The 11138-nt window shown below is 46.7% G+C and overlaps 2 protein-coding genes across 6 annotated transcripts; one reads left to right on the top strand and one right to left on the bottom strand.

The window, feature by feature from the left end:
- The first annotated feature begins 3168 nt into the window (after window positions 1-3168).
- Window positions 3169-5653, top strand: CCDC107 (coiled-coil domain containing 107). 2 transcript variants are annotated; one of them, XM_033124036.1, is made up of 6 exons: window positions 3169-3328; window positions 3418-3569; window positions 4891-4954; window positions 5042-5132; window positions 5209-5321; window positions 5401-5653. In XM_033124036.1, the coding sequence occupies exons 1-6, from the start codon at window positions 3223-3225 to the stop codon at window positions 5646-5648; spliced, it is 774 nt and encodes a 257-aa protein (XP_032979927.1). In that variant the 5' UTR covers window positions 3169-3222; the 3' UTR covers window positions 5649-5653. The 2 variants fall into 2 exon arrangements, with proteins under 2 accessions (XP_032979927.1, XP_032979928.1); XM_033124037.1 differs by having other exon boundaries at window positions 4894-4954.
- A 228-nt stretch (window positions 5654-5881) lies between these two features.
- Window positions 5882-9879, bottom strand: ARHGEF39 (Rho guanine nucleotide exchange factor 39). Of its 4 annotated transcripts, none has more exons than XM_033124033.1 (9): window positions 9213-9879; window positions 8928-9022; window positions 8550-8670; window positions 8199-8317; window positions 7535-7605; window positions 7159-7290; window positions 6792-7021; window positions 6448-6536; window positions 5882-6281 (listed from the first exon to the last, which is right to left on the bottom strand). In XM_033124033.1, exons 1-9 carry the CDS (start codon window positions 9348-9350, stop codon window positions 6269-6271), a joined length of 1008 nt encoding a protein of 335 aa, XP_032979924.1. In that variant the 5' UTR covers window positions 9351-9879; the 3' UTR covers window positions 5882-6268. The 4 variants fall into 4 exon arrangements, with proteins under 4 accessions (XP_032979924.1, XP_032979922.1, XP_032979923.1 ...); XM_033124031.1 differs by having other exon boundaries at window positions 5882-6284; window positions 9213-9877; XM_033124032.1 differs by having other exon boundaries at window positions 5882-6284; window positions 7162-7290; window positions 9213-9874.
- Between the last annotated feature and the right edge of the window lie 1259 nt (window positions 9880-11138).

An 11138-nucleotide genomic window follows, 5' to 3' on the forward strand; every position in this document is an offset into this window, starting at 1 on the left:
AGGTTTCCCACTCCTGACCCACTTCATCCAAACTGTCCCTAAGAACTGTCATTCTCAAAAGTTAGTTTAATTAAAGAAACCTCTGCTCCTGTACCATCCTGGGAAGCTGAGCCCTGTCTGTGCGCTTGTTTACTTCAGGGGTGGAGTACGTGCCTTGTCCAGAAACAGCCAAATCAGGTGGCGGCTATTGATCTAGGAAGAGGGAGTTTATGTTCCAAATATAAACCTTAGACCAGAGGTCAGAGATATGTTTTGCCTGGCCCATATAATGTTTTTAAAAATTAAAAATTATTTCTATGGTCTGTAGAGAATTTTAAAACAAAACCAACTAAAAATCAGTCTCCTTTTGATTACTACCATGTTTCAGCAAGTCTAAAAACTGCCAGTGATAAAATACTCCTCTCTAAAAAATCTTTTGTAGATCTAAGTGCTAGATTTCTGTGGTTACTGGTGAGTTTTAATAATATACAAGCTTCAAAATAGCACCTTAGCATTACTTATCCTTTAAAAAACATTGTAATCTACATGGAAGTTAATCTGGAAAACTAGTTATACAGTTGGCTCCTGACACAAGCAGATTCATTTACATATGTTTTTATCTAGAATCAGTTCTTAATAGTGTGGAATTGTTCAAGTTTGCTTTGGGCACAATTTCTGTCTCCTTCCCCTATCATAGTACACAGTCCTGCGCTTAACCAGTAGATTTAAAATAAACAATGATAGCACAATGATTGTAAAGTCAAAGGAATTGAACTTGAGTTACTTTAATTGTGTCATTGTAGGTGACCACTTGGAGTCTTTATATTGAAAATATACTGGAATTTATTATGAAATGGAATTTTTATGAATCTTTGCAAACTTCCATATGTTTAAGACTTTTCCTAACTATTTGTAGGTCTGTTGTTTCATGTAAAAGAAATCTTTTGAAATGAAAATTAATAAAAGGCCGTCTTTAATCAACTATGAGTGGAGATTGACAAATACAGCTATAGTCTCTATTAAATATGAATATGCAAAGGTTTCTTTTGACAAATTTGCAGAAGTTAACTTCACAGAAAGAAATTGTAATGTTATCACTCAGAGAGATTAATATGTAAATATAAGTTTTTTGCCCCTTTTCTCAAAAAATACAATAATATAATTAAGAAGTAGTAACTCAATACCTTTTCCTTTCTTGTCCTGTAATGCTTAATTTTTAACTACATATATTTTTATATTGTCATGATTATATCAGACATTCAATAAAACAAATAATTCACTGTCTGCGTTACTATTTGTTCCATTTCCTGATTATTATTGAAAATAATTTTGTCATAGAGAAGAATTTTTAAAAATCATTCACATGGGTATAAATATGTGAAGTATGCCACTGATTCCTTATCAACACTTAAAAAAGATTTCCAAGTTTTGAAAATCCCAATTTGTTGATATTTGGGGGGAAAATCAGAAGATCTGGCAATAGTGGGCCCAAATTCCCTAAAGTCAACAATCAGTTGGGGGGCATTTATGATATTGTACCTGGCCTGAACCACTTGTTCACATTGACTATGCCAACTGGCTTGGCGTCAAGGTTTGAACTACCCCGGTCTGCAATCCAGGCTGCCTCTGGGTAGTTAGCTAGACCAAGACAATTCCCTTGGGTGTGGGTCTCTCCCTGTCCTGCCTCCTCCCTTTCTGGAAAGACAAGATACACTCGTGCTTCATTCATTTATTCAACACACATGTACATCATTCATTTAATACACATGTACCGATTGCTTGCTTCCTCAAAGAGCTCTTGGTCTAATTAGGACGACGATCCTATGTATCCCAGACAATTGTAAAAGACAGTGTGGGACAGAGGGAGACTACCTAAGTCCACCTGGAGAAGTTATGGAAAAAAGGGGGTGATGTAAAGCAGATAATATGGAGACAGAAAAACGGTTGGAATCTCCGCCCTGCTTCTTACCTAATTAATAACTTACTTAACCTTTCTAAACCTTGGTTTCCTCATTCTTTAAAAGAGCTTAATTATATTTACTTATTGGTCCGTTTTAAACACATTAATTTCATTCAAAAAGGATTCATTGAGTGACTGCTCGCGCCAGGTGCTGTGCTAGGCTATAGGAATAAAATGGTAAAGAAAAAAAGAGCTATGGCCCCTGCTCTCGTGGAATTTACAGTCTAGCGATATTGTCTTTCTATAATTAACTTTTATTGATTTTAATAAATTAAAATGGATTTTTCCAGCTTTATTAAGGTATAATTGGCGTAATAGTGGTTTGAAGAAAGCACTAATGAATATATTGGCAGTTAAAGGTTCTGAATGAAGGGAACACACCAGCTGAGATCTGAAGGTTGTGCCCACGTTAACAGCTCGGAAAGGAAATGGCAGCGGAGGGTCCGGGAGAGGGTTAATATACAAGTGCCTGGCTCGTAGTTGCTGCTTACGTTAAAATCACTATGTAGCTAGCCAGACAGGATTCCAAAACGATTCAAAGCACTTTATTTGGATGAACCCCTTTGATCAACAAAATCGTGAGATGGTAGGGATACTACCAGTCAGTCACCCGGTTAGCAGCATTATGGAAACTGCCCAGCATAAACTGCTTGCAAACCGCTACTTCCTAAAATACAGCCGCGCTGAGAATGAGCCCCGTGTGGTTGGTGCGCGGGGAAGGCGCACTGCCTGCGTAACTAGAAGAACTGACGGATGACGCCCTGCAGCACGCCGCTCAGCTCCCCCACCAAGGGCAGGATCGCATCTTGGCGGGTTTAGGGTGTAAAGCAGGGAGGGTCTACGTGCCCGCGCACGCGGCACTCTCTACCGTACGGTCCGGGGACTTTCCCCTAGGCGCAAATAAGGAACAAGTCCTTCGTCTGTAGCCTAGGAAACAGGCCTTCAGCACGAGCTACGTTGTAGGCTACGTAAGCCGACCTTTTATAGGTCTATAAAAACATTTATCTTTTGGTTAGGGTGAGGATGTTGGTGGAGTGAGACACAAAAACAACTTTCCAGCATAATCTTCTAAAGCTTCTGGAGACATTCTAGCTAATATAGAATACTTAAATAGATACTAAGTTAACTAATTTAGGAAAGCTGAGCCAACAGTTCTATGCAAATATTTTAAGACCTGGCCCTGCTCATACACTAAGTGGGCGTGGCCTTCGGAGAGGCCCAAAGCGAGACCAGGTCCGGAGGGCGCGTACGCATGCGCATACCCCTCCTTCTGTCGGCCGGCAATGGCGAGCTTACTCTCCCTTGCGGGTGTGCTGGGGCTGCTACTTGCGTCTGCACTGCCTGGGGTCCGCGGAGACCACCCCAGCCCTGACCTCCGGGCATACCCAGGTACCAGCGAGGGCTGCTGGAGGGAGGCTGAGACTGCCCACGGGTCCCAGGCCCCAGCTCTGTTGACCCGCCTTTGCCCTCCTCCGCAGGGGACCCCACCCAGGTCGGCCCTAGAGCCACGGAAGCCCGGCGGCGCCCGCAGCCCAAGGATCAGCACGAGCGAGCCCGGGCCAGGGCGTTGCCTTTGGGGGCGCTGTACACCGCGGCTGTCGTGGCTTTTGTGCTGTACAAGTGTTTGCAGGTGCGGGAGGACCATGGGTGGGGATGCCCCGGGCCTGAATTTCCCGTGGGGGCGCTATGGTACCAAGAACAAGAGACATCTTCTTGTCAGTCTACAAAATGAACAGTTCTTTGGCTTTCCAACATTATGGGGTTATTTTGAGCATCAAGCGAGGTAATGGATGTGAAGGGCGCGTGGTAAGTTGTATATAAACAATGACCATCACATTTAGTCCTCCCAACAGTCCAAAGACGAGATTGTCACTTGCCCCAGAGCAAGTAACTGATCCCAGCAAGTGTCCATACTACAAAAGTGGGGTTCCTGGCGAGACTCCAACCTTGGCACAAGCGGTTGATTACTGTAGTCACAGTGTTTTTAGAGTTCAAAGTACCAAGCAGTCTCATGTGCTTGGGAAGGAGGCCCTGAAATGGGAATTGACAGTACATTTTGGTGGGTTGGAACTGTTGAAATGGAAAGCAGTACCTCGCAGGGCTGTATCTTCAGCCCTACCCCTATCATTTGCATTGGGAAGTAGAGGGCTGAACAAATTTGGAGATATGAAACTAGACAGCGTGACTAATAGGGATAGCGAATCATGTGCCCAAATAGACTTGACAGGCTAGGGTCAGGGACTGAATTTAATGATGAAATTTAACAAGGATAAATTCTATTCTTGGACTCAAGTATTGCCTGAAAGAAACATAATAGCAGCAGTTTATTATTTGACTAATAAAGTTCAGTTGTTTGATGTGACAACCCATTTACCACATCAATGCTAGGAATGAGGTATTGCACTTTATCTTCTGATCAGAACATTCCTGGAGAATCTTCTTTTCAGGGCACTGCTTTAAGAGCACTACAAGCTCAGTAAAACAACGAGGAAAACTGTTATCAAATGAGCACTGACTGAAAAAAAATGGTGATATTAAACCAAAGATGTGGGGCAGGGGGCAGGGAAGGGAAATGACCATTGTCTTCAAATTCCTGAGGGGCTGTCATGCTGAAAAGACATGGTTTGGGAAGGCTCTAAACAGCACCACAGAAAGAAGATACATGAAGGACAATTTTTGGCTTTGTATGTAAAGTAATGACGAGAGCTTTATCAAACCGGAGGGAGCTCTTTCCTGGAGGTGTGTCAGTAGACTGAAGGACCACGTGGGGGCACACTGACATGTTGCTTCATGTCCTGGGTGAGAAGCTGGACTAGATGTGATTGTGACTCTCTGAGGTAAAAACCCAATAGCTTTCTCTACCTCAAATTATCCTCCTCCTTGTACTTGCTTTGGAGACTCTGAACTGATGAAGACTCTTGTTGCAGTATTGCCCTTTCCTTCTTCCACAGCAGGGGAAAGATGAGGCTGCTATTCTCCAAGAGAAGGCAGACAAGAAGGAATCATTGCAGTCAGGTGGGTTTTGCAGAAGTCTGTGCTTGGTGGGGGAGTAGGGGACAGCAGACAGTAAGTAACCACTGCTCTTTTCTCCTTTACTTCCAGAGCAACAGCTGGCCCAGCTGACACAACAGCTGGCCCAGACAGAGCAACACCTGAACAATCTGATGGCCCAGCTGGACCCCCTTTTTGAGCGGTAAGGAGAGCAATGTGTGGTAGGTGAGAGAAGTGGGGGAATAGATTGGGCAGCCTCTGAGTGGACATATCCACAGTGTGACTACCCTAGCTGGAGCCCAGCAGGAGCTTCTGAACATGAAATTACACACCATCCACCAGCTACTACAAAAGAACAAGCCAAACGAGGGTGTGGAGTTTCCAGAACCAGGTAAGGGTTTGGGAGGTGAGTCTGGTGGAGGTACAGACAAATCTCTGAAACTGGACCATGCCTGAACTTCTCCTCACAGAGGTCAGCATACCTTTTCCTGAGGACTTATGTATAAAGGAGGACGAGGAGGATGCTGGAAACAGTCAGGCCTGGGAGGAGCCCCTAAACTGGAGCACAGAGACAAGGAACCTAGCTGCTCCCTGGGGAGTGGAGCAGGGGCTAAGGAGAAGATGCGCCAAGGCTGTGGCAAAGGGCCCCAATCACAGCCCCTGCCAGGAAGGAGGGACAGCGGCTGAAGGTTTAATAAAACAAAGTCTGTTCTTGTGACTGGATGCTCCTGTATGCTTTTTCCATTCCAGCTGGTCACACACACACCCATACTAGGTGCTTAAGAACAACTGGGCCTTCTTGAAAAGCTTCCCTTATTAGGACAAAAAAGTGCTGCCTTCCAGTGCAAGAGCTGAGAAGACAGAGGGAGCTCCTGAGGCCTCCTTCATGCCAGCCTCCAGGGCACAAAAATCCCTTTTCTCATATCACATAGCCAAGACAGAAAGGCCTTTCCAAAGAACAAAACTTTACTAAAATCCAGTGAGAAAATAAATTATAAAAACTACATACAACTTAAAAATAGCCACGTTTGCAAAGTTGCAACCTTGACAGACGACTGGCCACAGACATAGCACCGAGCTTATCAATCTCAAATCCCCTCATCTGTGCTGGAGGGGCTGGTTCAGCGGAAGTTCAGTTGGGTCAGATCTGGTTTTCTGATTCGTAAGGGCTGGTCAAATAACCCAGTGTGGCTTGGTCCCAAGCAAACACAAAATGACCTTTCTCAAACCATGAAGGCTTCTGTGTTTTGTTTAGTACTGAAGTTTAGTTCCTTTATACTCTTGACCCTGCTGACCTCTCCCTGAAGTATCATGAGTTCTGGAATCTATAAGATTCTTCTAATTCTTCTGGCTGCTGTGGAGAAAAGACAGTTCAGGCACTGGCATGAACACTACTGACACAAAATCACCTACAGGGTGGGGGTAAGTGATAGAGGACATGAGATAGGATCCGAACTGATCATTTCTAGCTCTTGGGTCTCATCACAGCACTCTTCCCAAGGGAAGACACAACTTACCTGATGGCCAAAGTCAGACTGTGGTACCAGCGCAATAGCTCCTCCTGGTCTGTGGACATAAGCAGCAGCTTCTCCCGGGGAAAGGACAACTAAGGAGAGACCACTGTTGAGTACATTGGCTCAGAATGGTCCAGGCTAAAGCTGAAGGCCTTGCTACTCCCATGGAGGTAATTCAGGACTGAAGTGAGAATTAGCTCTGAACCCCAAGCCCGTTATCCTCTCTCAATGTACATGGCTCAGTTCTATGCAAGGGGTCCAGGACTAGGAGATAAACGGGTACATACTCATTTGAGGTATATTTTGGGCCTCTCCTACCTTACCTAGGACTCCTGCCTATTACTTACGCTGAGCAGTCCACCACAAGGGCCTCCTGAGTGGCCAAAGACCCTGTGGAGTTGACACTGAGCCATGGGGTAGAGGGCCCGGCAGGCAAAGGTGCCACTCTGCAGCAGGTGCAGTGGGGGTCGAGGCTTGGCCATGATGAGCACATCAGAGAAGAGGAAGAACATTCGGGGCCGAGGCTCCCCATGGGGAGGCACCACCAACAGCCAGCCCTGGTGTAGGAACCAGCGACCTAGGGGACCGGGACGCGGTTATTCTGGTGCACAGCTCCAGGACCTTGACCCATGGGAACAGAAGGGAGGCTGAGGAAACAGGGTACGTGCTGAGAATATAGAGGGCAGATGAGAACTGAAGGGAAAGTAGGCAGACTACCTGAGGTAAGCCCCTTTGCCCGGCGTCCACTGAGCAGAGCCTGGACACGCTGGAGGTGCTGGGCATTCTTCTGTTTCTGACCAATGGTGTGGACTCTCTGGGCAGTCTCACTTATCAACCGAGCAGCCCCTGGAATAACAGCCCCCACCCCATTCCCAGCACAACTTGGACTCTGGGTGACTTGTGGTGGTGAAAGACAGGCTGTTCCTAAAGGGGACCAGGGTCAGAGTCTAACTTCTTAAAGAGTGGGCAGGACAATAGGGACACTGCGTATATGTCAGTGGAAGAGAGGCATACCAGATATTGTTGGAGGTCACAACCAGAAAGGGATAGGCAGCCTCCTGCCGTGAGTTTTGGCAGAGCAAGAACATACGTGTGAGTTGGTGGTGGTCAGGGCTGTTGGGATTTGTGTTTTCCGCCAAAGCAACGACAAGATGCTCATACCTGGAATTAGACAGTTGGAAGTCTATGAAGGGAAGTAGAGCTGGGCAGAATTCCCTCTGCCTGACACACACATCACCCCCTACACATACTTCAGTTGCAAGGCCAGGAAAGATTTGCTTTTGGCTATTGTATCCCGTTTGAAAACCTGGTCTCATACCACATGGCCCTCTTCCATCTCACTGAAGAGTCAGGGGCAGACTGACCATAGTTTGGGGGGCCAGATCCCAAGATGACAGTTAATCCACCCAAGGAGGATGCTAGACAACCTGAGATGAGCTCTTAACTCCTCCCCAGCAACAGAAATTCTACGCTAGGCCAGCCTCTCATCTCAGCAAACTCTTCCAGATACCCTGTCCATAGCCCTCTTAGAGGCCCTCCTCACTTCACTGTAGGGTTCCACAGTCCCAGCTATGGGCCTGAGGCCACAGACCCCAGGAAGTCCATGGGTTCACATTTACTCTTGCAAAAGGATTTTAGGAGCAATTTGTCCCAGGAGAGAGGCATTGGAACAGACCTCATGGAATCCCACAAAGCTGATGGAAGCAATCATACGGACTCAGAGAAGTTGGCTGAGGCAGGGTGAGTTCACTCACTGCTGGAGCCTCTGCAGAGGCAGAGGGAGTAGGTCCTGGAGCTGAAGACCCCCAAACTCAGGGCGCCCTTCCTGAAGCCTCAAGAACCTCCGGAAACGTTTGCTTTTCTTTAGTTGCTCCTGGAGGGGGAAAGGGTTGGCAACAGGGAGAGAAGCCACTCCTATATTGTATTCACCTGTGTACACATCCCCAGCCCTCAGTAAGCTGTGTGCTCCTGAGAGAACCCATCTCCCTTCAGAGGGCTCTATAAATGCAGGAACAGTATGAATGAAGTTTGGGTCTCCAAAAGAAGAGGAAATGTATGTGGCAAGAGAGGAAGAGGGGAAGGACTTGAGGTCGTCTTCAGGTTACCTGCAGGGTGGTCTGGGACCTCTCTGAGTTGGCAGCATATTGGATGTAGAGCTCCAGGTGGGGGCAGAAGCCCTCCAGTCCCTGTCCCCAGTGCCCTCCTTCCAGGTAGGGAAGCAGCTCTCTGCGTGGGTGAGGACAATAAAAGAGCTGCCGAGGAACTGCTCAAACACCACATTTCTCATAATCCTGTCCTGGAGGTAGTGCTGTTACCCATTTTACAGATGGAGAAGTAGGGCAGGTTAAGGCACTGGGCCAAGAGCGCAGGTGAGGTAATTGGCAGACTCGGAATATGAACCTGCTTCTCTCAGACTCCGAGCTCCGTGCGCTGAGAGGCCAGGGCCCTCCCTCCTTCCCTCTCCCCATGCCCCTTCCACTCACTGGCTGGCGCCGTAAATGAGCTCCCAGGGCCCAAACAGGGCCTGGCGCTCTGGTGGTCGCAGGGTGCCCTTGGCTCTCAGAATGCCCACGAAGTACTGCGGAAGGAGAGAACACCGCTATACAGTCCGCTAAAGAGACCAACCCCAAGGCGCAGCTAGAACCTGTAGAAGTCGGCCGAGGCCCCAAATGGCAGGCGGACAGTTCAAGAACCCCATAGATCGGGCAGAGACCGTCCCACACCCTGGGGTTCCCGCCCCAGACGGGAAGGCGTGCCGGGCCCCGCACCGTGGTCACCAGCCCCAGCTGTTCCTGGTAGCGCCGCTCGGTCTCCAGCAGCTCCCGGGCGGTGCAGGCGCGTTTCCGCTCCCAGCGGGCACGCTGCTCTTGCAACGGGCACCGAGGTGCGGAGCCCGAGCTCTCCATGTCTGGCTGACCGATCGACACTTCCCGCCACAGCCCGCCGGAGATTCAAATCCCAACCGCTTCAGGGGCGGGGCAGCGGAGAGGAGCGCGCCCCCTGGCGCGGAGAGGCTGCGCTCAGGACGGAGTATGCGCGCCGGCCAGCCACTCTGCTTCTGGTCTCCAATATTGCATCGCCCCAACGCCCGGGTGGTGCGTGGAGCACTCCGGGTTAGGGCCAGGTGGGGCAGATGGGCGGCCCTCCTCTCAGTGGCACTAAGTTGGGCAGCAACCTGGAATTTGAGTCAGGATACTTGAGGGTGCAGACACTGGCAGGGCCTCAGTGTCCCATGTGTAGAAATGGGAACAGGGAAATCGTTACGGTACATATATTCTGTCCTGGGCCCATGCCAGACGCTGGGTTTCAGTCGTTCCCAACGCTTCGACAACTGGGAACTGTCACGGGTCACAAGGTTTGAAATAGTTTGGATCCCGGACAAAAGTTTATAGGTTTTAAGTTACTCGTTTTCTTGTTCCAAAATCTGACGGCCAATTAATTAGCTTCTGGTAAGCACGTGTCAATAACTAACATGGTGGTTCAGAATTGCTTAATTATGGCCAAAGGCAAAAGCTTGGAGTTGATTAGTCTGTGCTACCTAGTCAAAGGTAGTATGTACCAGATTTTCTTTATTTAGGTCTTTTGAAAAATTGGCAGTAGCCCTGAAGGTAAATTGGCAGTGCCACTTTGTCAGTGTGTATGAGAAATCTTAAAATGCCTACTCTTAATGACCTAGCAATTCCATTTCTAGGAATGCATCCTAAAGAAATAGATGTATGGACAAAAATGTATGTACCAGGATGTGTGGCACAATGTTGTTTGTAACAACAAAAAACTAGAAACCACCTAAATATCTAGAAGTAGTAAGTTGGCTAGGAAAATTATGGTACAGCCATTTGAAGGAATAATATGAAAGCATTAAAATAATGTAAAAAAGCTATCAATATGGGAAAATGTACATAGTACTGTGTTTCCCCGAAAATAAGACCTAACTGGAAGATAAACCCTAGCATGATTTTTCAGGATGACATCCCCTGAACATAAGCCCTAGTGTGTCTTTTGGATCAAAAATTAATATAAGACCCAGGCTTACTTTCGGGGAAACACGGTATATTGCCAAGAGAAAAAAAGCAGGTTACAAAGCTGTTTGTACAATATGATCTCATTTATGTATTTTATATATATATATATATATATATATATATATATATATATATATATATATATGACTGGAAGAATAAACAAAAGATAATTGTGGTTTTTATCTCTGAGTGATGAGATTGAAGATCATTCAACAAATATTTATTAAGCACCTAATCAGTGCCAGGTACTGGATCATTGAAGTTAAAGGGGTGAATGGGGCAAATAGGGTGAGTTTTAAAATTCCCTTATACTTTTCTGCCTTTCCCAATTTTCTGTTTGAGCATGCATGCATTACTTTGTAATTTAAAAAAAAAAGCTATTAAAAATCAAAATGTTAGATAGACTTTAGACCCTATTCCTACCACTCTGGATTCCTAGGAATCTGGGCCTGAAGTCAAGAACCAAGGTATTGTCAGGGATGTGAGGTCCCCTCTAGCTGTCTGACATTCTAAGAATTCTGAGGATGGAGAAATGCTAGACTTAGATCAGGGAGAAACAACTTGAAGGGCCTGATGAAGGAAAGTGAGAGTTTGGATCACACTATACCTTGGATTCCGGTCCCAAGTAAACTGGTGATATTATGAAGGGGAAAGACTGGTTACACTGTCTCA

The sequence above is a fragment of the Rhinolophus ferrumequinum genome, chromosome 12, assembly GCF_004115265.2.
Source record: "Rhinolophus ferrumequinum isolate MPI-CBG mRhiFer1 chromosome 12, mRhiFer1_v1.p, whole genome shotgun sequence".
NCBI lineage: Eukaryota > Metazoa > Chordata > Mammalia > Chiroptera > Rhinolophidae > Rhinolophus > Rhinolophus ferrumequinum.